The sequence below is a fragment of the Ostrea edulis genome, chromosome 1, assembly GCF_947568905.1.
Source record: "Ostrea edulis chromosome 1, xbOstEdul1.1, whole genome shotgun sequence".
In the NCBI taxonomy this organism is placed as follows: Eukaryota; Metazoa; Mollusca; class Bivalvia; order Ostreida; family Ostreidae; genus Ostrea; species Ostrea edulis.
The window spans coordinates 82,874,014-82,900,900 of NC_079164.1; the positions used below are offsets into that span (position 1 = coordinate 82,874,014).

Sequence of the window (26,887 nt, forward strand, 5' to 3'; positions counted from 1 at the left end):
ACGAAAAGTAAATTACAGTGGTCTTTGTTTTTATTTTAATTTTTATTTAGTTTTCCTTTAAAAACCTTGGTATTTTTACATTTACTTATCCAAAATAAAAGTAAAATGGATGTTTCCACGTTGGATTTACACATAACCAGTCGGATATATCGGATAAAGGTCATAGTTAAAAAAACAGAGGGATATTTTTTAAATGGAGATTAAGCAAACAATAAATTTAAAAAAATATTTTTCAGGGCCAATAATAATTTATCTAAAGGTATACTCTTAGCAGGTCAAAATGTAGCTCGTTCTCTTTCTATTTTTAGAAGTTTTCAGTATTATGGAGGCACAGTGGGGGCATGGTTTAAATATTTTCTATTTTTACACCATCACAGTGTTTAGTTTTCCTTACAGATTATGCTCATGCATGTACTATTGCTTTTTTGTTGTTAATTGACTCAATTGATTTATGCTCAAAACTCGGGATATTCCATTTTTTGTTGATTATTTCAATTATGATACTACTTTACACTTTGTTATTTTTCTATGTATTTTGTTATTTGTTATGAATTACAGGATAAATCAACCCTATATCATTAATAAATTGTAAACTCCTTACTGGTGTTCTCATTCTGACGTGTTGACCATAGTTCAGGAATTACCTTACCTAGGTTGAACATTTTACTAGAGTCAGTGTACAGAGTTTTGGGACATTCGATCACCCGGTTCCGGTTACATATGGTGCCGTGACCAGGATATTCATTTCCCCTACCGTTTACATATGTATCTCCATTACACCTTAATTTGTACTTAAACATGCCGCCCCCTTAGATATTGGACGCATGGAAATATTTCAAATGAGGATTAGTTGGCAAAATTCTAAAATGCTAATTCTGCTCGGCGGAATTGATGTGCACTGGTGGTCCCTGAAATATGCTTGCAAATCTAAAGGCAAAACTCCCTACCGAAACAGTTGTAACTAGAAAAAAAACTATATCAATGGCATCATTTGTTTCCCCTAAAATTCGAAGAAAAGAAAGGAACACAAAACGTTGATCCTCTTAAATAGTGGGCCGATCATGAAATATTTTTTTCAAGAGATAACAAGCAGAGATCAATCTCTTAAATCCCATAAGCAATACAAAATAGATAGTTGTGCACACAAGTGTTTGAGAACAGGACACAGCATCGGCAAGTATCTATCTATATGAGTCACATCAGTGCCCTCTGAAAGGGATATTTTCTACAGTGGATCATAAAAAGAGAGAAGTCTCCTATCTCAGCTGTTGTTGATCAAATATTTTTATAAAACAAAAATGACAAAATGAAATAATAGTAATAATGATCAGAACTTTTTTATTTGTCGAATTGACCAGATGTACGTACTAGAATACGTGTCACTGCCTTTCAATGTGATGTTTCAAATTCATGCAGTTGTATACAGGATAGAAATATTTACCTGATATTGCTTTTTATTTGCTGAATACTATTAAAGAATGCTGTACTCAATGCATACTGATAAGGACGGGGAATTCATATAAAGGTGGTGGTGATCCTAACCCGATTCAGTTACGCATAGAAGGTGCTTCAAGATGTTGTATTATTTGGTTGTGGATGGTGTAGAAACCCAGGTGACCATCAACGAAGAAAGTGTAAGGTTCGAATCAAATGACAATGTAGATGGTAAGTATATGTTTATCATATGCTCATCATTTGGTAGTTCGCAAGATCTCAAAAACAAATTGATCATTGATTTTCAGTCGTTCTCAATGCAGAGTAGGTTCCAGAAAATAACTTATCAAAGTTTTTTGTGAAAAATTAAAGGAAATAGACGTGTGAAAAATGTTTTCCTCTTTATATATTTGATAGAAAGGGTGGAAATAGATCTGTAGATATATCTAAATATACATAGACTAGATAAGTGTATGAAGTGTTGCGCATTATGGATAACATTCAGTGATGCTCCAACGAACATAATAAAATTTTTGCAAACAAATGAGGTATTCAAAATCAATGTTTTATCTCACACAGTGTCAATTCAGTTTTGCGATTACATATACTATATATGGCCCTTTATGTCTATACGCATTTGTGATGCATTGAGGATAGACATTTTGTGATTTGTGTCATATTGATACTCAGGTGTTTGTATGTAATTCATATGAATTGTATCATTTTCTGATTGATTGTATATTGTTTAACGTCCTTCTCAAAAATTGTTAATCTCGTGTGGATACGTCACCATTGCCGGTGAAGGGCTGCAAAATTTAGGCATATGCTCGGCGCCTACGGCCATTGAGCAGGGATAGATCTTTATCGTGCACACCTGCTGTTTTACAGGACCTCGGATTTTGCAGTATCATCCGACGGGACGACCCATTTAGTAAACTCTTACGACAAGCAAAGGGTACTGGGGACCTATTTTAACCCGGATCCCTACGACAACCACAACTTTGCATGTAATTGCAACGATGATGTATGAAATATAAGTAAACACAGAAGCCTTTTTAGGGGATGTGGTCAAATGGATTTTTTTCTCTCAAAAATATTGTAATATCTCTTTTCAAATCAAGAAACAACAAAAATAACATAGACACTAGCATAGATTGGACTTATATATTAGTTCGTGGTAATGCATTTTTATGGAACTTACTGGGGGAGTTCATGACTTGACATCTTAGATGTCCCATTAGTATATGACCCCAATAATGCTCTGCACAAATTTCGAACAACACGAATGTCCTACTTGTATGTGAACTGAAAAGAAATTCCAAGTTTCAGTGTTAGCATTATGTATTTCCATTGACAAGAACATTGCGGGAAATGCACATAAAGAATTTGAATTTAAAGACAGAAACGTGTAACATCAATTTGAATATAATATGAAAAAATGCCTAAGAATTCTGGCAAGAAGTAGATATGCCTTCGGAAAAAGGAATGCAGCAGACGAGAACAATGCGGCAAGTCGAACCTCAAACGTAATGTTTCTATTTAAGTCGCTTTAGACAAGATTTCAGAGCAAGTGTTGGCGATACAACCCTATAGACAAGATTCAGAGCTAGTGTTGGTGATACAACCCTATAGACAGGATGCAGAGGAAGTGTTGGTGATGCAATCCTATAGACAAGATGCAGAGCAAGTGTTGGTGGTGCAATCCTATAGACAAGATGCAGAGCTAGTTTTGGCGATACAATCCCATAGACAGGATTCAGAGCTAGTGTTGGTGATACAATCCTATAGACAAGATTCGGAGGAAATTTTGGTGATGCAATCCTATGGACAAGATGCAGAGCAAGTGTTGGTGATGCAATCCTATAGATTAGAAAGCGTAGAAATGATATAAAGGATATCGGTCAAATAAGATTTGAACGCGTGTTCCTAACAGGTTAGATACTACGCGGGTAAGTTGAGGTAGGTAATGAAAATCGTTGCCGGGATAAAATCTGCGAAACGATGTGAAGTCATAAAATTGCTTAGTTCACACGGATGCGCATTCACTTTTACTTTGCATTATATTCAAAGTAAAATAATCTGCATTCAATTAATCCGCATTTGATAAAGTTCACACAGCGGTAATGCGAAGTAAACTAATGTGCATCGAATTCGTATGAATAACCAAATTAACGGATGTGCGAAATAAATTAATTGACAACTATTTTTAGGCAATTTAATAAATGTGTTAAGTATAATTTTTCGTTCAAAGATATATATATATATATATATATATATATATGTATATATATATATATATATATATATATATATATATATATATATATATATGTATATATATATATACAGTAAAACTTGAATATAGCGTACACGGATATAGTGAATTTACGGCTATAGCGAAGTGAAATAGATTTACCCGGCAAATTCTTTATATATTCTATATAAAAATCTGCGTCTATAACGAACACGGATATAGCGAATTTACGGATATAACGAAGTAAATTCCTATTCCCCTTGAATTAAAAATGAACGTAAAATCACCTTTTATAACGAATTTATATTTTTTCATTTTAAACTCTTTGTGATTTTTAACAATCGCTTTCCATTGACATAAAGGATTCACACTTAATACAAAATTTCTGTTTGTAATTTTTCAAAAAAGGTTGTTAATGCAAAACAATACTTACACATACGTTTAGGAAATATATTGTCGGTATTGTTTACTATTCTCGTTAATTAAATTTGAAGTTTGATTGCATTTATTTTATCGTACACTCCTTTATTTGTGTACATCAACAAGTAAATGACAATTGCCATAGACTGTACATGTATTGCGCAAAATTGTGTTGACGTTTTCTCTCGACATGTTTTTGCATGACTTAATAATCCATCAAGATAAATTATCATATATAAATTAATGTGTATATATCTTGTATAAAAATATTTCTTCTCGAAAATATATAGGCTTCATTTCTCTTAAAGACAATACAAACGCAAGTATATCGATTGCTGCTTTCTTATAGAACTGATATACATATAAAAGACATCAGTTTTATAACGAATTCTTTATATTTCAATTATGAATTCGATATAAACGTATAGCGAATTACGCTTATAGCGAATTTTTATAGAGGGTCCCGAGAAATTCGCTATATCAGAGTTTTACTGTATCCTGCCATATACGCCACTACTTTCTTCAATTCTCCAAGAGTATTCGGTATCTCCAAAGTATATCCAGGGGTTCATGCTTGCCCAACTTTTGATTTTGTATTCTTTGTAGGAGTATCTCCAAGAGTATCTTTAATTCGATCGTTAACCAAAAACACCGCATTGCATACAGATGTAAATTACCTTGCATAATTAACTATTATTTCCTAAGGATATCATAGAGGCCTATATGCACTTTCATGCACCCATAGAAGGTGTCTAATAATTCTAATGTAAAACTTATACGGTATCAATTTTGATGCACCAGATGCACATTTCGACAAATATTTTATCTACATTGATGATCAAGTCGATATCATGTGATGAAATGTAAGGACAGGTATAATGGAACATTGTTTGAATTGGACGATGCTCTGAGAAAGAACGGTATATAGAGAGAAGAATTACCTCCCTCTCCCTCGGATGTATTTTATAGGGGCCCTTATCCAATCTTGTTCTTTTATTTTCAGTCAGTTACCGATTCGATGATGTCATAGGATGTGAAGAGGTAATCACGGGATGGTTTTGGAGAACAGAAGTGACGCGGGTGTGGCTAATCGAGCAGGGTTGTTCAAACTTATTACTGAAGAAATGCAGAGTTGTGTCTGGGGACCAAAGAAAACGTTTCCAATATGATCTAACAGAAAAGATAGCAAAGGGTTAAATTGCTTATTTATGAACTTTAGTCATTAATAATTTACGTCTATCAGTAATTAATGCTTTAGAAGCATTTCTGAAAACCTATTTTCTACAAATAAGGAATGTTATTTGCAGAAACAAAACGTCCTAAAAGAGTGCTGGTAATGATTAACCCCAATGGAGGCAATCGAACTGCTAGGAAGGATTTCAGAAACATAGTCGAACCAGTTTTCAGACTTTCCGGAATGACAATGGATATAATTTGTAAGTTTTTCTGCTTTTAAAATTCATCCCGACTACTAAATGAAACTTGCTGAATACAATAAATGAAATAAATGTTTTATAAAGATCCTTCGAAAATATTTCACCAATATCGACTTATATCCCAAAAAGCTGTCACTAATACCGATTTATTGGCAATGGGCCTGTAGCTATCTACAATTTCGGTCTGCTAAGACCGGTATCAAATTTACAACCTCCCGATCAAAGTAAATTGCGTGATAGTTCATCTCTATCGTGTGATGCCATTGTATTTTATTTTCATTTCAGTCTCTGGGTATCCTGGACATTTGATTGATGTTACTAAGAGTTATGACTTCACCAACACTGATGGGTAAGGATTTGTAATTGTCTATCTAAATGCAGATATATCAAGTCATAATTGTATATAGAATTACTATTCCAACCCTCTTTCCCATTGGACATCTTATTACCATCCTATTGTAGGTCCTCAGTACCCCTTAAACAGTATTCAATCAATCAATACATATGCCTGACGTTGTTATTCTAAGTTCCCATGCTTATTAGTGACAATTTCAAGGAAACAATATGAAATCAAACGGATACTGCATATTTAAAATCTGGAGTCTTATATACTTTGAAGGATTGATTGATTGATTAAATATTGTTTGACGTCCCTCGCGAGAATATCTCACTCATATGGATACGTCACCACTGCCGGTGAAGGGCTTTAAAATTTAGGTCTATGCTCGGCGCTTACGGCCTTTGAGCAGGGAGTAATCTTTATCGTGCCACACCTGCTGTGACACGATACCTCGGCTTTTGCAGTCTCATCCGAGGACCACCCTATTTAGTCGCCTCTTACGACAAGCAAGGGGTACTGAGGACCTATTCTAACTCGGATCCCCACGGGACTACTTTGAAAGAAAATGATGAAACAGGTGTAATCAGTTGATAAATATAATTTATTAAGAAATACCAGCATTGTTTCAATATTCGTTTAGAATTAATTAACGATTCCGATACATGTATGCAATGGTATCCATTCGATATACGTGTTCAGGTAAGTCGTGTTATTATGTTGATCTGCAATAGACTCGATAATACGAGGCGAGTTCGGAATGACCGTATGACAAAGAAGGGTTTGAAGGATCAACGCTTTATCGAGAACTAACTAATTTAATGAGAACGAAACGGTTTGGTTCAAGTTTGGCCAAAAGAAAAACCCACAAAACAAACGGAACGCTGAACTGTTTGAATGGAATGTTTTGGTGTGGGAACGATTCTAGTCGAGAAAGAAATGGTTCATTTGGTGGTATAGTGCACTTAAGGGTTTGTAATAAACCTGCCTTGGATTTCTCGAAAACAATCTCAAAATTAAGTCTGAGTTTTCTTTTATTTGAGTAGTCAAAATTTGAGCAAACTCTCAGACATAAGTTTGTTTCGAGAAATCCAGGCCTGTTTACTTGCATCTTTTCTAGAAATATAATTGTCTGGAACTTTGTTTTCGTATAATTAAATTGTAAATTTTGTGGAAATGACTCCTCTGCAGAATCACTTAATGTGGGCTGGACTTCTCAGCTGATTTTGCCAGCGTTGTAAGTAAGGTCATCCTCCTGTGTGAATTCAACTTAACGGTAAACAAACAACAGACTGTCGTGAACTTTGATTATTGCAAGCTTTTTTAATGATACATTTCACTGTAAATAATTGTAAATAGCCATTTAAATCTTAAAACTCAGCGTATTGATTTTTGTTGGACGTATGGTAATATTGATGCATAACAGGAATATAAAACCTATAAAGAATAAGAATTATGCATTAAAAATTAATACTGATAGTGAAACGTTGTAAATACATACTGCAATTACCGTAAAAACTTATAAATACATACAAAATATCCCTCTGAAAAATAATGTGCATGGTTTATATTACTTAGGTATGTACATATATAAAAGATCCCAAATTCAGAGAACCTCAGTCTTTCACTTTCATCTCTAATATGATTTTTATTGAAGATCATGTCAGACGATGGGCTAAATATAAAAAAGAAGAATCAATACCTTGTCAGAATAGATTGAAAGTATAAGAGGAATGCTAGAGTCCCATATAAGACACATAAAAAGTATATATACCACCTATCCTTCTGTGTTAGAAAACCAGAATTGATAAAAGAATTAGATAGGTTACATAGGGAATATGTTTTGGTTCCAGATGACAAAGCTTGTAACAACATAGGTTTTGTTATGTTCATTATTACAACTGTATTTTAGACGCCTTTGACATTAATTTCACAGTTAGTAACCGTACTTATGTTCCAACGGCCCTTTCAATAGTATAGTTGAAATTCTTCAAAATGATGCTTTAGTGTTCCATAGATTTAAAATCCCAGTCAATGGATTGTTCTGCCCTCGTGTTAAATCACAATACTCGAAAGGTAGTTAACAGATTTTATTCTCTGAATAAGATCGCCGTAAAAACTGAAACAAGATAACAACTAATAAGCACAATCATCCCTAACATACACACGTATACACTCCCAAACACTGTGCAAATATCACGATACATGATATACAATACACAAGCGACAACCATTGTCGAGGAAATTCGAACTGTTACTATTGCATCTCCTATTATCACTTAATGATAAAGATGAACGTCAAACAAACCAAATATATCCTACTATTCATGTTCAGTATGATAAAATACATGTTATTTTAATTACATCAAGGTGCTTGACAGTGACTTTACCATTTTCTCTCTCACAATCAAACATGTCCTTATCGATTCGCGCACACTTTCTATACTGAAGAGTTCACCAGGGAAAAGAGCGATAACTCTAATGGTTCCACTGCAGGGATGGACAAATTTGAGTTAACGTACCTATACTGGATTCCAAAGTTTACAAAAACACTTACAAATATACATTGCTGGATCCAGTAAATATCAGACCAAGCCCCGATCTTTGCTACTCACTGAAATTGCAAAACGCTTTTTGAATCTATTAACAATAATAATTTTCATTCAAATGTTGATTTGATATATCCATATGAACTCAAAATAAAAGACACCACGGAGTCCTTCTCATCTGCTTTGTACTTAGGTAGTATATTGAAAATAATTATATACGACAAACTAAGAACGCAACTTTATTACAAACGGGAGGATATATCCATCGTTAACTTCCCATATTTATGTAGCAATATTCCTTTATCACATGCATATGGTATATATGTCTCTCAACTGATTCGATACGTAAGAGCTTGTTCGGCGTATGATCAATTTTTAGTCGAAGCATGTTACTAAGAAACACGTTTATGTACAGGGGTTTCAACAGTCTCGTTTAAAGTCATCCTTTCGTAAATTATATGGTCATTATAATGATCTAGTTTGCCGATACAATCTATCCTTGGGTTGAATGCTTTCTAACATGCATCATACCTATTGTTAGGCCGTTGTTTACACACAGATATTTACTACGGATTACTTCGTTTACTTAATCAAGATATGGGGATATGACCAGTCGATTGGAGATGTTTACTCCTTCTGGGCACCTGATCCCACTTCTGGTATATCCAGGGCTCCGTGTTCGCCCAACGTTTTATGTTCTTTTCCTTTAAGGAGTTATGAGATAGATCATTGTTCGTTATCCTCACCTTGCATGTGCTTACAAATTACACTTCTTTGAAACTTTCTAAATTGTCCAAGTTATATATATATATCTAGCACTGTCTTAGATAATTGAGTACATATCAAATATCGCTCTGTTCAAATATATCATAAAATGGCTCAAAAAGCACTCTTTTAGGTTTTGTATCGTTACGAGATGGCATTTGGAAAGTTGACAATCCGGTTGGGGTGAGTTGGTGTTTAAGTGAGTGTTATTATGTTTAAGGCTAGAGCGACTTGACAGGGGTGAGTTGCCACTGGGACGACTTGTCATTCATGCTCTTAAAAGTTCCCAAGCAGTTAGTAATAACGTATCATATATTAACTAGGGTCGTTGTACTTGGAGGTGACGGGACATATCATGAAGTACTTAAAGTATTGATGAGAAAGAGACAAGAAGAACAAAACGTGGATATAAACGACCCAAATGCAGCATTATCTCCCTTGAACATTCCATTCGGCTTGATTCCAACTGGTAAATGTGTTCCCTTACTTTTGTCTAGCCTTCAAATTTGCTCATGCATATCTATGCATCGAAGACATAATTTATGTTATAATATTTCTACAAATTAAAAAAAAGGATCAAGAAGTCATTGGGCAGAAAACCACACTGGATCTCAGGATGTTTTGACGGCCGCTCTTAACATCATTCAAGGTAAGGTCATCCATATTTTTGTTTTTCACATGTACTGGCTGACACGTCGCCCAGTATAAAAAGGTGTCACTCTGTGGAGTCTATAAGGGACACAGGATCCTACAGATCGGTTGGTGTCCATCGGATTATCCTTCAAGATATCAAAGATTTGTCTTATGTACACTCGTCAGATTGTCAGCTTTGGTACAGAAACCAAAATTCTTATACCCCAATTAAATACTTTTATGTTTCTTTAAAAGATATCTTTGATAATTCTTTTTTAGATCCCATGTGTTCAATCTCAAAATGTTCTGCGAAGAATTGCAAAACTTGTGATATACTGATAGCTAGAAATTCATTTAGTAGTAAACTCACTGGACGTAGTTTCTGTACCAATACTTTTGATACTTTGACTTGTAAATCTTCTAACGTTGTCTACGCCATTGAGTGTAACCTTAGTGGCTTAATCTATGCGGGAGAAACCAAGGGTTCACTTAATAAAAGGATATCGGGGCACTTATTTAAAATAAATAATAATGGTAACCAACTTCTTTACAAGCATTTTAATGCATCGGACCACTCCATCTTGTCTATGATGGTACGGGTTTTGGAAAACATTTACCATCGCACAAACAATCAAACATTAAGCACCTCTTTTCGTAGACAACGAGAAGATCACTGAATCAGGACCCTAGGCACTGCATTTCCATCTGGACGCAATGATAATGTATATGATGTGGGAAATTTGACTAGTCCGCAAGGAAATAACATGAATGTGATGCGAATCTTTCCCAATTCTCAAAAATGGAAACGCAGTTACAGACATCGATCATATAAAAGACCAAGTATAAACGATGTCACGTTTGATCCACTTTTTGGCACGCTGTTTTTGGCTATATTTAGCTCTAAAACTTCATAGTTATTTCGGATTTCAAACATTTGGGTTGAGCATCACTGAAGAGACATTATTTGTCGAAATGCGCATCTGGTGTATCAAAATTGGTACCGTATAAGTTTTACATTATGAACCCCTGGGTCGAGGCCTCTGCTGGTGGACTGTTAGTCCCCGAGGATTCCTACAGCCCAGTAGCTAAGTACTTCGTTACTAACTTGAAAATACGGATGTATATTTAATTGCTGTTATAAAATTTAGAAATTCATTTCAAAATTAAGGATTATCTCCCTCATGCATAGGTCTTATCTTGGACGAATTTGGCTCCACTTTTTGGCACGCTGTTTTTGGCTATATTTAGACCTAAAACTTCATAGTTATTTTGGATTTCAAACATTTGGGTTGAGCATCACTGAAGAGACATTATTTGTCGAAATGCGCATCTGGTGCATCAAAATTGGTACCGTATAAGTTTTACATTTTGCCATATGTCAACAGAAAATTAGCTCCACATAATATTCGTACAAAACTTCACTCTGTTCCATTGAGAGTTTTACATACGTTATCTGAAGAAGCTGCAGCTAGTCTATACTTGGATTTTTCAACACCTGAATATAGACTGAACTCTATGATTATGGATGTTGCCAATCACAGACTCTTTAAATCAGCACGTGTCATGGACGATAATCCTTTCAAATCAGTTCTTTAAGTTCAAATTTACAAACAAAGGAATAGATGCCGTCACCATAAGCAACATTCTTCGTCATAAAAGGGTTCAGTCATGTATTCCAACCTATTTCAAGTTAAAGTCTACACCCTGTATTTCCTACAGCTACAGTACCAACCAGACCCAACCTGGCATCCAAGCAGTCCCAGAAACCAGTCCTGGGGACTGCTCTCTCAAAAAGTGGGACTTCTTTGGGACTGCTCTAGAAATCAGTCCCAGCGGTTCCCGGGGCTGCTTTCTGAGACTGCTTTGTTCAGCCAAGCGTGAATGAATCACGTGATGCTATGATTGACAAGAAAGAATGATTTCACGTAACATTGTACAAGTATGTGTACTTCAGTGATATTTTCATGTAAAAAAAAAAAAGCAAAAAATATTTACCTGTCATTTCTACGAACTTTTGAATTTGACCTTCCATTGATATCATATAATGTACAAAGAGAATACACCAAGTATTTGCTTTCGTATATCAGGTTTTTGATGAATGCAAATGATTTTGAAGTGATGTAGCATACTACTAAAATATCATATTTGTTTTGGGGATGCTGATAAGTGTGTATCTGAATATTCCATAAAAATCAAATACTTTGAATTTTAATTAGATTTTGGTAGACTTATTTTGTATCGAATTAAAACAAGAAAGCAAATCAAAAACTCAATGTCGAACAGAAATGTTTGAAAATGTTATTGAAATGATGCATATAATACCATAACTTAAATACATTATTTCATTATTATTACATGTATAATTGTACATTCATATATTTATTCAATAAAGGTAATTACCCTAAATTGTTTTACATGTAAAACAATAAAACAAACTAAAACAAAGAACTTACTTGTATAGTGTACATGCAACTCCATTGAATAAGTCTGAGTCGACCAAAATGTTGGACCTTGTAGGATGTAGTCTGGTATAAGTATAAATTGGTTTATTGAAAGTGCTTTTTAATCAAATTCGCATCAGGAAGAACCGTGTCATCTCCTCTCTTGGCTGTTTATAACAATGGAAAAAATCTTGGCTTTGGATGTGCAGGATTCGGCTTCGGATTCAGTGCAAATGTCGTAATTCGCTGTGATAAGAATTTTCGCTGGCTGGGACGATCTCGATACCAAAGTAAGTGTCAAATATTCTCTATAAAAGGTCATAGGAGGCGATTTTTAAAAAAAAAAGTGTTTTGCACGGAAATGTTTTCTTCTTTAATTACCTAACATATGTAAAAAAAAAAAAAAAAAAAAAAAAAACCATTCAGAAAAAAAATCTTAAGGTAACAGACGCTGCAGGTTGTCAAATGTTGTTGTGTGAAGAATCAAAATAGTATGGTGACTTATCTCCCTTGCTTGATGACGTCAAAAGAGACAAGCTTGGCCCAAAAGTGTATTTGTTCATACTAACAATGGTGGGTTTTATCAATCAAAATGTTCAATGTGCTCACATGAAACTGTAATGCAGGAAGTCAGGTATTTCAATACACTTTTGTCCAAAGGGTCCAACGTTCGGAAAGACTTGGGTGTGAAATCTACACCGAGAACACAGTTTAACTCCAAGTTGTGCGACAATCACTTTACGGGATTACGGGGTTTGATGGAGATCAGTTTCGTTATCGTATACACTCTATTCTGGCAAAAATAATGGGTGTAAGAAATTAAATCTTCTACCAGATGCATTTCTAACTGTGTTTGACTACGGACCAACTGCAAGCACGGCGAAGACGAGAAAATCCTACAAAGCGTTGACTGTACAATGACGGCAGTGCAGATATTCATGAATTTGTATAAACATGATTTAATTTGTTTATAAATGAAATCTAACTATGAAATAGTCACATAAAGCTCTTCTAATCAGATTTGTTTTTCTTATGATATAAATATATAAATAAATACATTAAAGATAGATAAATCTAACTTTATATGTTGTAAATTGCATTATCAGGCATCCCACCCTTTTCTGTTTGAAAAAGAATGTCCAAAGAAAATGGTGGAGAGATATTGAAATTACAAGTTTAAATATTAAGTGAAATAAACCAATTTTTACGGTCATGCAAGAGTTGGGGGACGCTTTTTTCTAATGAAGCACTACTCTGCACATTGGTCTCCTTAATGGGTACACAATTTAAAAAAATAACGGTAAATGTCAAATAAAGTAATAGTTAATTATTCTTCATATAAGCCCTAATGGCACATATGTTATTGTAAAAGAATGTTAAGTAGCCAGTTTTTAATTATTATCATACATGTATGCACCTATTAAACTAAAATAGTTGCACACGATACATGTAAAAATCATAATGAAAATAAAACATCAAGCTGGAGGCATACATGTAGTTCTGATTCACAACAGGAGCCCATGTGTTAGATCATTGACATCTGAGTTCAAAGGTACACAGTTCAAACATCTGGAATGCATTATTTCCTCGTAAAACTCAATATTGCGTGTCTGCACTCGTATATCGTCCACCTCCATCAAAATCTAATAAACTCAAAGTACCTACATGTTTTGATGAATGGTCACCGGAAGAGCTTGTAATTACAGGGGATTTGAACTTTCATTTGGGCATTCAAAACGACCAACACTCTCAAACTTTTCTACAATCAACTGGTTAACAAACCAACTCGTGTCCGTGGACATATTCTTGATAAGATAGTTATCAGAGAAAATAGCCGTGTAATGCAATCAACGCCAACTGTGGACGATCATTTTATTTGTAACTCTAAAGGCTTGTCATCTGGCGATCAGAAAGGCAACACTTCTATTATTCACGTATGCACACCACCGAAACAGCGCAAAACAGCGAGTTTTAAATAAATTCCGGAAAATTGATATTTGTGAATTTGCGAAGGACATTACGGAGTCAGTCACATCGAGTTCAGATAATCTTAGTGTTGAATATCTAATTGATGTGTGTCACGAGGGCGTTGGCTGACTGTTGAAAAACATGCAGCAATGCAAACCAAAACAATTACTACACGATCTAAAACGCAATGGTATACCGAGGAGCTACATTCCGCTAAAGGGGAGGAACGTAAAGCCGAAAGGGTTTGGAGACGAACTAATTTAGAAATATATCGTCAAATGTACAAAGAAAAGTGTATCCAAAGTAGTAAACTGCTTTTCAAAAGTAAACAGGAATATCACTCAAAAGGCATATTGGAATGCGGAAACGATAGAAGAAAGTTGTTCAAACTTACACACAAACTCCTTGGTAATAACAACGAAGTTATTTTACCAGTGGCTGGTAGTGACCGGTCTTTGTTGAATGATTTTAGAAATTGGTAAAATTAAAACTATCAGAGAAACGTTACAATCTCAAAACGATACGACTGGAAATTGTCTTATCAGCTGATGCAAAATTTACTGGGTAACCGTTAATTGAATTTTCTTTAATATCTCCTGATGAAATTTTGAAGCTTTTGATTAGTTTGCCTTCTAAGAGTTGCGAAATTGATCTTATACCAACATACCTATCAAATCAATGTATAAAAACTTGTTTCCATTAGTAACATCTTTAGTCAACACATATCTTAGTGATTCGTCTGTTCCAAACATCTTCAAACAGGCAACTATCTGACCTTTCTTAAAGAAACCTGGATTAGATAAAGAAAACCTGAAAAACTATTGTCCGGTTTCAAATCTCCCTTTTGTGTCCAAAATTGTTGAAAAAGTAGTTTCGGCGAGAATTGATAAGCATCTAAACACGACGTAGTTGCATCTTTGGATACTAATGGTTGTTGTATTTTTGTGATGTATTTGACCATCATATTCTTTTTCAACGAATTGACAATATTTTCGGTATATCTGGGTCAGCTTTCTCTTGGATCAAATCCTATCTAAGTGGTATGCGTCAGTGTGGCCATCGGTTCTGAATTATCCGAATCCCAAGAAATAAAAGATTTGCGTCCCGCAAGGTTCCATTCTCGGGCCTCCATTTTACGACTGTTTAGTAAATCCATCGGTCATATATGTGATATTTACAATATGGATTATCGTTGCTACGCTGATGACAGTCAGATTTATATTGCGGTTGAACAACGTGGCAGCTGGGACAATATTTCAGAACGACTTGTGGCATATCTAACGGATATTCGCAACTGGATGGGTTCAAACCTATTAAAGCCGAATCAGGACAAAACAAAATTCATGGTGTTTGCTCCGATCGAAACGAAATAGATCTGAAAATCTTAACTTCCACAATTCATTCAGAGGAAACATAATTGAGGCTGATTGTGTGAACAATCTTGGGACAGTTTTTGAAAAGTCACTTACCATGGACAAGCAAGGCAGTTCTAATGCTGCGTGTCTCCATGAAGTTAGAAATATCGCAGATAATAACTATCAATATTTCTCTTACTGTCATCAGAGAATGTATTCTGAAAATAATCATTAATCAGTTAGTATCATTTCAACCGATTCGGAATAAATAGGAACTTGATTGTTCGTCCTCCGATGACAAATAGTCGATGCGGCTGTCATAAATTTGCATTAATTATGTGTTCAAAGTGATATCCTGGTATACTCATTCAAAAACTATCCCAGTTGCGAGCAAATTGTCTATGGGTGTGCTTATTTTATTCGCAAATCTGATTGTGGTCGCTTATGACGTCAGAAATTTGGGGAATCAAGAACGATAATCGGGTAACGATTTTCTATTCCGAGTACCTTTGCACTTGGATTTCTTAGAATTGATATAGTTATTAATCTTAAAAAAGCATTTTTATGAGGAGTCTATGAAACAAAGTTGATAATTATGGAGAGAAAAGGTATTGTCAAAAACCATCTCCTATGACCTTTACGGATGAACTCGTGTCACAATGCAGGTACAAATGAAGGTATGCACCAAATGTGCATCTGTTGTCTAGAGTTTTCAAAATATGGGTCATAAATCCAGAATTTTCATTCTAAATGGCACTTGTAACATTTAACAGTACACTGAGGTTTAGGAAATTTCCATTATCCTAAAATATCTAAATAATTCCTTCAAAATAGCACAACTTTATAAACGTAAACCAGAGTTTTAAGTATCAAAAGTACACATGAAATTGTGATTACTATATACAGTACAATATAAAACCTATCACATACACGTCGGTTTAGATTATATCTTATAGAAAGTGCTATTGTTTATTGTGTAAACAAGGGCATACATATTGTAATAATGCACACGTACACGCAATAGTGAACCTCCGCTATCAACACGCAATAGTGAACCTCCGCTATAAACACACAATAGTGGACCACCGCTATAAACACACAATATAGAACCTCCACTATAAACACACAATAGTGAACCTCCGCTATAAACACGCAATAGTGAACCTCCGCTATAAACACACAATAGTGGACCTCCGCTATAAACACACAATAGTGAACCTCCGCTATAAACATACAATAGTGAACCTCCGCTATAAACACGCAATAGTGAACCTCCGCTATAAACATACAATATAGAACCTCCACTATAAACACACAATAGTGAACCTCCGCTATAAACACACAATAGTGAACCTCCGCTATAAACATACAATAGTGAACCTCCACTATAAACACACAATAATGAACCTCCGCTATAAACACGCAATAGTGAACCTCCGCTATAAACATACAATAGTGAACCTCCACTATAAACACACAATAATGAACCTCCGCTATAAACATACAATAGTGGACCTCCACTATAAACACAAAATAATGAACCTCCGCTATAAACACGCAATAGTGAACCTCCGCTATAAACACACAATAGTGGACCTCCGCTATAAACACACAATAGTGGACCTCCGCTATAAACACGCAATAGTGAACCTCCGCTATAAACACACAATAGTGAACCTCCGCTATAAACACACAATAGTGAACCTCTGCTATAAACACACAACAGTAAACCTCCGCTATAAACACGCAATAGTGAACCTCCGCTATAAACACACAATAGTGAACCTCCGCTATAAACATACAATAGTGAACCTCCGCTATAAACACACAATAGTGAACCTCCGCTATACACACCACTGGCATGAGTTATTGTGATCTACAATTGACATTGACTTAACAAGATACGAAGAGAAGTTTCCTACAAAAAGAAAGGAACAGTGTAAAATATAATAGGTCTTATATTGAAGGAATGGTACAGCCTAGCATTGGGTCAATTGACCTATCATTGGGTCAAATGCTGTCTGATATGTTTCATACCGATTGATAGCCTGTTTTGGCACACTGATTTTGACTACGGATAACTCCGTTTACCTGATCAAGATATGGGGCATGTGACGAGTGTGACCGGTCGACAGGTGGTGCTTACTCCTCCTTGGCACCTAATCCCACCTCTGGTGTGTCCAAGGTTCCGTGTTTGTCCAGTTCTATTTTGAATTGCATATAGGAGTTATGAGATTAATCACTGTTTATTATATTCATCTTTCATGGTATATTAAATTTGTCATAGAAGCAACTGGTCTTTTTGTTAAATAACACTGAAATGAGTAATTGCGATGCACAAGTGAAATTGAAGCGTTTAACAACAACCAAAATATCGTCAGAATTTATTTACATGTACCTGTAAAATACCACACCCGAATCGTTCAAATAGTATGAAACCAATATCAGCATTTGATCGTAACAAACCTTGTAAAAATAGATCACCGGTGACTGTTTGTTTAATGTTCAAAGACGCTGATTTTACTTTTCATTATGGTTTGAAGTTGTTTCCTCGTGGATGCTCCTGTTTGAAAGTCTTGCACAATACCATTACAATGCCAAAGTCACCTTCCACACATCGTGAGTATTCCATTACTTTGGACTGAAAAATACGCCTTATATCCATGGTACGTTATGAGGATATGGAAATGTTCACTATATATTCTTGGGGATTAACAAGTATCTAACACTTATTTCATTGAGCTTAGCAATACATCACTCAGATTTTGTTTCTTTGTTTGCACATCATCCCTTCGAAAAATTTCTACTTAGTAGATGTATATGATGTACCATAAATTAACGCTAACAGCCGTAACAATGAGGGTTCTTGAACGTGCAAAAGCCTGTCGGAACACGGGACTTCCATTTTTAAGGTCATATCCGAAAGACCCGAAATTCTCACATCTACATCTAATGCCGAGCGTTTGGCGAAGGAACAACCACTACCCATGTTTTCGCGCTAGGTTTGTCGCGGCCATGCCACGAGCGGAGCTATAGCTCACGACCTCCCGGTGGCAAAGTAAACGCTCTATCACTGTACTATTGCGATCCGTACTCAGATTTCGAGATAAGAATTCAACGTTTGATATTGTATACATGTACCAAATATATTCAAAATTTCCCCGACTGAATAATGATATCGTAATGGTAAAAAGGAATGAACGGTTATACGTTAGACTGGAGATTTGTGCACTTGAAATTCAACATTTAACTGTTTCAAATGTAATGTTGTAGTTAGCACGATTAAGTCTTCATTATATAATGCATTTCATTGCATTGAAATAATGCAAAATATTCTAATTAATAAACCTATTTCCAATATTTGTAATTTTGTGTGTAAAGCAATGAACTTTATGGTTTAGGGTTTGAAATCAAAACGGAAAGAGCGTACAATCATAAAATAAAATTCTGACACACATAGCAAAATGAATAAAGCTTGCACAAAATTTTGCATAATCCTCTCATATCTTCCTGTGATATTTGTATTTAAAGATTATAAAATTAAACATGCATGTTCACTTATCAGAGTTATGGAACGACGTAACACTGAGACCAACGAAACTGAGATCTTTGTTGCTGATAGAAAACTCACTGGATACACTTCTTATACTTCTGATACAGGTACCTATTGTAATTTTAAAATCTATTCAAATTCCATTTGTTAAAAAATATATCCACCTTTGGAATGCCCTGCATGATATCATTACCTTACACCCATTCTCAGTTGATATGTGCAATTCGGAACTCTATTAGATTAAACACAAACATCCCATAGCAAGACAATTAACACTTGAAATGTACGATAGTTTTTGTTGTTGTTTTTTGAAAGTTGTTTTTTGACATACAATAGTTCTTTAGAACGGTTCTGATATTGGGATAAATATCTTAATAGTTTGTCTTTACAACCTATCAATAGATCAAATGCTGAATTGTTTCATACTGATTCTTAGGCCGTCCTTGTCACGCCAATTTTGACTACGGGTAAATTCAATTACATCATCAAGATATAGGGCTCACGGCGGGTGTGACCGGTCAACAGGGAGATGTTTACTCCTACTAGGCACCTGGTCTCACCTCTGGTATATCCAGAAGTCCGCATTTGCCCAATTCCCTATTTTGTAATGAACATAGGAGTTATGAGATTGGTCATTGTTCGTCATCTTCTCCTTTCATGCTTATGATACATGCAGTTCCAACGTGGATTTAAAGTCACTTCCGATCAATTTTACTTAAATGTTATATAGTTATCGTCACTGAATTATACCCGCCCTTTTAAACGTGATCTCAACTATATTACCTGTCACAGATGACAATCACGAACGCAATGCATATCTTGCCGGTAAATGTTCCGAAGTATTAAACATGTTTAGATACTCTATACATATATTTGTATGATTTAATCTACCATTGAGAATTGATAATACTATACACGCGGCATTCTAATTTCAACCTTAAATGTGTTACAGTGGTTTTTAACCGGAAGCTCTGGGACATGCTGTTCCTCAACGGACATGGTATCTATAATGGGAAGGCCCTGGTAGATCCCTCCAGAATGTTTGTCCCCAAACCATCGATGTTTTCTTGTTTTGTTTTATTCGACACGATTTCACCCGGATCTGTACGACAGTTTTACAAACATTTTTTTGAAACGACGTATATGGTAAGATTCAGTGTTCTATGTGTTTCTCCATCGAAGTTTGTCCGTCATCTTGTTTTTTGTCCGTTTTCTATCTCATTTAAACATTTTATAATCAGAGATCTAATTTCAGCATTAATGTGACATACATTATCATTTGATGAAAAGGGATCACGTTTTTATTTGAAGAGCAATATTTCCGTCCAAAGCCATGCTGAAAATATGAATGAATGAATATTTTTTGTCGAGCTGCAATGAAAAACAAAAGTGAAAACTTTCGTGTTTGCTTTCTCATACAATGGCATTGTGTGCATCGCTTAAACACATGAGTGGCTCTTAAATGCTCAAAGTCAACAAGATTCCAAGAAAATTAAAAAAAAGATCGAGAGTACGACTTTTCAAGGGTCCGGAAATCAGAACTTCAATTGTCCGATTTTAACTTTTACGTTGAGAGGATTTTACGTGCGATAGTGGAATTTGTTATCTTTGTTCCCATGTAACCTGCTAAATTTTAAAACTTAATTCCATCAGGATACAAAAAGAGAAACTACTGATTTCTGTTTATTTGTTTCCTTTCTTTGTTGCAATAAAACTTCGCTTGTATCTCCTCCTCATCGTTCACTTTTCAAACTTATAAGTTATGGAAACAAACTATTATTCGCGAGAACCCAATTGTCGCGGATATTTCTCCTCGCGAATCAGTCCTTAAATGTCTGTCATAAGCTCGAAAAAGGCTCTATTGCGTTTACTCGCCATGAACCAGTTTACCCCAGATGAATCGCGAAATAAAGTAACCGCAAATAAAAGTTGGCTTACAGTAATTGATGATTAGTTCCGATCATTGAACAGACCAACTAATCCCCAGATTTGAATCCAGATGCAATATCATGCAATAGCATTTGTAATGTTCAAGTAATCAAGGCAGATTTTCCAATCTGATGGAATTGCCCTTCGCGTGGGTGGGGTTCTCGTGGTCCTTATTAGGTCAACGTGGACTGAGAGTTTGCGTAAACAATCAGCACTTCGAGATATCCGTAGAAATTAATCAGAAAGTAAAGTAAAGATAGCGAACAGTCACCAATTTCATGAAAAAGACTTGGGTAATCCAGTGTATGAAAGGTGAAGATAACGAACAGTGATCAACTTTGCACTCTCATTACTGTCAACTTATGGTCATATGGTATTTAAGTGACTCTCAATGGCGATATTTCCAAGTTCTTGATCTCTAAAAGAAATTTTCAAGTACCGACCTTATTCCAGTTTAAGGTAACTCCATACTCGCAGTATTATCGGATACAAGTTTTAAAAAGGTATTTATTTCTATTTATTAAAGTTGAAACTAATAAATTATTAAATAAAATATATAGGTCATCACATTTTTTAAGATGCTAGACATACATACAGAATTATCCATCACCGTCAGAAAATTGTAATTTTACTTCAACAGCATTATCAAAATTTCACAAAAACTGGTTTAAACGATATTATAATATTCATAAAAATTTCATGAAACTGTTTCTTTACAAAAATATACAAAATGTATGTAAGAAATAAAGGAAATCCATCGCATAATAAACTTGATAAAAAACTAATAAAAACAGTTATTGCCCTTGGATTCATTATTTTGAATCATATCATTGATCATTCATCTATAACTTAGACATTTTAAATAGTTTAGTTTTAAGAAGATTATTTTACAATAAATATCGGAATTGACTCCAACAAAAATCATCTTCGTATCATGCATAAATCTAAATAAATCATTTAATTTGCAAAATATGATGACATCACAGGAGGGTGGAATTACTTTAAATAAACATTTTTCTTTTCGATCTTTCAAAAGGCTCTCGGCCTTTGAGTTTGAAGGGAGCTTTATCGTACCACAACTGGTCTGAGGCGTGAACTTGGGTTTTGCGTTCTCGTCTGAAGGACCATTTAGTTGCCTCTTACGACAAGCAAGGGACCTATTCTAACCCAGATCCTCACGGGATAATTACACGGAATGCTTCCTAATTCATTAAAGTGATTGGGATTAGTATGTCAGGTCATATGCCTCACGCAAAACATCACTGGCAATGTATACATCACTGGAAATGTATACACCATACATATGTATGAGTTGGTTCAATTTATCTTCAATAATGTAAAACTTATACGGTACCAATTTTGATGCACCAGATGCGCATTTCGACAAATAATGTCTCTTCAGTGATGCTCAAGCCGAAAGTTTGGAAATTCGAAATGACTATAAAACTTCTAACAGCTAAAAGGAAAACTAGAGTCAAATTCGTCCAAGAATCAGAGCTATGCATGAGTGAGATATCATCCTTAATTTTGAAATGAATTTCTAAATTTTATCCCAGCAATTAAATATGCACCCGTATTTTCAAGCTAGTAACGAAGTACTTAGTTACTGGGCTGTAGATACCCTCGGGGACTAACAGTCCACCAGCAGAGGCCTCGACCCAGGGGTCATAATGTAAAACTTATACGGTACCAATTTTGATGCACCAAATGCGCATAATAAATAATCAAACTATATGTGTCCGTGAGGATCAGGGTTAGAATAGGCCGGGATATTAAACAATATTCAACTAACCAAACAAATTATGTATGTAACTTTTCAAACCCAGACAGGTGGATTTGACGCATTACTCCAACATCACTATAGAATACAATCCTTCCAAATACTCACTATCAACATGAGTTCATAAAGCGAAGCAATGACAGTTATATCGTCTTAACAAGTTACTTGCATATATGTCCAGTTCACTTGACTGTTGATCTCTTGGCCTTAAATCAGTCCGAGTGTCATTTTTACACCATCATTCCGAGTTTAAAGCTTCATCAATCTACATGTAGGTAAGAATTAAAGACATCTAGACGCTTTTCTTTCACCAATGTCCTCTGGTCCTTATCCTTAACATGTTGATTCTAAAATCACTAAGGACGACCCTTTCTCCATACAATCATTAAATGAATTCAGCTTCAGTGTGTAATTGAAATGGATCAATGTTCGTTATCTTCACTTTTCATTCACCAGACGAGGAAACTCTCAGTATGAGTTACTTCTACTCCCAAACTTTCTTTCTGGTAGTATGATAACTAACAACAATGCATATACAGATACTGGAAAATAATGCATATACATGTTTCTAAATATGTGATCGAAAGATAACGATAGGAATTGGAAACATCATACGGAAATCTAAAGGCATATTCCAGATTGGAAAGAAATCCCTTGCAGGATTAAAGAATTATATGTATGTATTTATTTGAAATGGATATGGAAACATTCAATAGTTTAGAATCAAATGTGTTAAAAGATTGGCGCATTTATGATAGATGTTCAAAATTTGACATTGAATGTATATTTAAAAGAATCATTCTTAAGGAAACCCAGTATGCACGTCAACTTCTTTGAAACGGCAAATATTTCCTTAATCAAATATTTACAATGGCATATATTTCTTTGCCACAGCTAATATAAATACAAAGAAAGTACGTTCACATAAAAAGATAGTGACAAGGCTCTCAACTTGGGAAAAAGTTCATCTTACATGTATTTTCAGGATGAATTAAGCAATGTTATGGATGTTTTGCATGCCCAAGGTGTCACTATGGAATTATCAGAATGCCTAGATGACGTAAACCAGGATGTGACAACAGCAAAGAGACCAGTGATGATAGATGGGGAGATATATGAAGTGGAATCTCCAACCTTTCAAATATGGTACTCATAAATTGTGTGTGTGTGTGTGTGTGTGTGTGTGTGTGTGTGTGTGTGTGTGTGTGTGTGAAAATGCAATTTTACCAACGATGGGCATTTACAAAATGTATCTCATTTATCTTAGAACCCTTTCTAACGGTAATATTGCTAACTAAAATGCACATGGTGTGATTTGTTTCAAATGAATCTCTAAGCATGAAGTTAAACTCGCAGGTGCTCGCAGAATTATGTATAGCAATCCACAATTGACAAAATACGAAAAGGAAAACAGTAAAACGCTGAAACCACAGTACTATTCTTTTGGGAACTTGAGGTATTATTGTTCATATCATTCGATTTCAATTGCAAAATGAAATGTGGAACAGTAATTACGTAGAAATAATGGAATAGTCTAATTTCAGTAGTTACATAAAATCTAGTAATATAGAACATTATCTGATATGATAATTCGATTTTAGTTTTATATTAAAAATTATTAATCAATTGGCATTCATCGAAATACTTTACACCGTTTAGCTGTTTTGATAGTAGAACGCGTTATGCGATAGTAGCAAATCATTTCTATTGTTTGTTTCGTTTAGTGTTTAGTTCACCTGGTTCGATAGCTCAATTGAGCTTTCTGATCACATTTTCTCCGTCCGTCCGTCAATGAATGTTTCAAATTTTCATCTTCTTCTCCAAACCCGCTGGGCCAACTACAATCACACTTGGTCCAAAGCATGTATCTTTGGGTTAAGGGGATTCAAGTTGGTTCAAATGAAGGGTCATGCCCCCTTTAAAGGGGGGATAATCACAAAAATCTTCTAAAGAACAACTAGATCAGAAATGTTGAAAATCTACAGGAGGGCTTCCTGACATAATGTATATTAATTTATTAAAATCATGGCCCCCAAGGGTAAGGTGGTACCACAATAGGGGATCAAACTTTCACATGCAATTATATAGCGAATATTTTTTAAAAGAAAGGTGAAGATAACAAAAAGTGATCAATCTCATAATTTCTATAATGTAAAATTTATACGGTACCAATTTTGATGCACCAGATGCGCATTTCGACAAATAATGTCTCTTCAGTGATGCTCAACCAAAATGTTTGAAATCCGAAATAACAATGAAGTTTTGGAGCTATTTTAGGGAAAAACAGTGTGCCAAATAAAGTGGAGTCAAATTCGTCTAAGGATAAGAGATATGCCTGAGGGAGATAATCCTTAATTATATAAGCAATACAAAATATATACATGTAGTTGGGGAAACACGGACCCCTGGATATACCAGAGGTAGGATCAGGTGCTTAAGAGGAGTAAGCATCCCCTGTCGACCGGTCACACCCATCGTGAGCCCTATATCTTGATCAGGTAAACGGAGTTATCCGCAGTCAAAATCAGTGTACCAAGAACGGCTTAACAATCTGTATGTAACACGTTAGACAGCATTTGACCTAATGATAGATTGTATTGACAAACTATATCATTATAACGACCATATAATTTGTGAGATGCTGAATTCAATCGAGACTGTTGAACCCCCTGTACCATGAACTTGTTTGTCAGTAGCTTGCCTGGATTTAAAAACTGACCATACGCAGAACAAGCTCTTGCGTATCGAATCAGTTGAGAGATATAAACACCATATGCAGGTGGTAATGGAATATTGCTACATAAATATGGGAAGTTGACGGTGGAGAAGCTGAAATCGTCCCTTTTGTCATACAGATGAGTTATCAGTTTGCCATTAATGTCTACTTTCAATAAAATATCCAAGTATGAAGCTGAAGTGGACGACTCTGTGGTGTCTTATTTCGAACTCACTGCTCAAAGTTAGGAAAGTTCTTTACATGGCAGTTTCTGCCATTGTGCATATTTAAGTTTGTTAAAAGCATGATCCTTGTGGTGAAATTGGGCTGCAATACGGGATCAAATATGCGAATATATAGGGAAAGTCTTTAGAAATCTTCTCAAGAACCACTGTGTCAGAAAAAGTTCAAATCTACAGGGCAGCTTTCTGACATCGTGCAGATTCATGTTTGTGAAAATAATGTCCTTAGGGAGTAGGGTGCAGCCACAACATGAGGTCAGGGTTTTACATGCGAGTATCTGGGAATTATTTTGGAAAATCTGCTGATGAACCACTTGGTCAGACAAGTTCAAATCTACATAAAAGCTTCATCACATAGAGAAAATCAAAGTTTGTGCACATCAAGGACCCCGGGGGTAGGGTGGGGCCACAATAGGGAATATTTTTTTTTTTTTTTTTTTTTTTTTTTTTACATATGCTGATATATAGGAATAACCTTTAAAACGTCCTGTGAATTACAGTACTTAAGCTAGGGCTTTCATAATATAATATATGATAAGACCTTATTGTGATGCAACGGTGTATGATCTTTTGACCTTTACCTAGAAGGTTATAACATAGTTTTGATAAAAATTTGACCAATCCATTATGTTTTGAACTATTTCATATGTTGTATATAAATTTCTTTTGGCAAGAGCTTTTATTTCATATCATGTTCTTTGACCTTGAATTTTGAGTTTGACCTACTTTTAAGAAATCATAACCTATCAGATATATCTGGAACGATCTAAGAGAGGGTTTTCAATATTTTGTATATACACTTTAGGGTTTTATGCCAACACCTTGTGACACAATGGTGTTTGATCGTTTTACCTTGGAGTTTGACCTAATTTTAATAAACGCTGGCCTATTAAATGTTTCCTGAACTATACTAGCGGAAAAAATAAACTGTGCATTATCTAATATATGAAAAAATAATAAAAATAACAATGAACACATTTTTTTTTTGTAATACTGTTAACAAATGTATTCTTTACAACGTTTCATAAACCATTAATGTTAACGTCCAATAACGTCAATTTCAGCACACTCGAAA

General features: G+C 35.0%; 1 protein-coding gene across 1 annotated transcript in view; it reads left to right on the forward strand.

The window, feature by feature from the left end:
* The window catches only part of LOC130054244 (uncharacterized), a 51,749-nt gene that overhangs the window by 20,162 nt on the left and 4,700 nt on the right, over positions 1-26,887 (forward strand). The window contains exons 5-13 of the mRNA XM_056163282.1: positions 5,112-5,300; positions 5,416-5,544; positions 5,830-5,893; positions 9,519-9,664; positions 9,770-9,844; positions 18,136-18,211; positions 19,158-19,252; positions 20,098-20,291; positions 23,840-24,000. Of these exons, the coding sequence (XP_056019257.1) occupies positions 5,112-5,300; positions 5,416-5,544; positions 5,830-5,893; positions 9,519-9,664; positions 9,770-9,844; positions 18,136-18,211; positions 19,158-19,252; positions 20,098-20,291; positions 23,840-24,000 (1,129 nt within the window). The remainder of the gene's footprint in view (positions 1-5,111; positions 5,301-5,415; positions 5,545-5,829; positions 5,894-9,518; positions 9,665-9,769; positions 9,845-18,135; positions 18,212-19,157; positions 19,253-20,097; positions 20,292-23,839; positions 24,001-26,887) is intronic.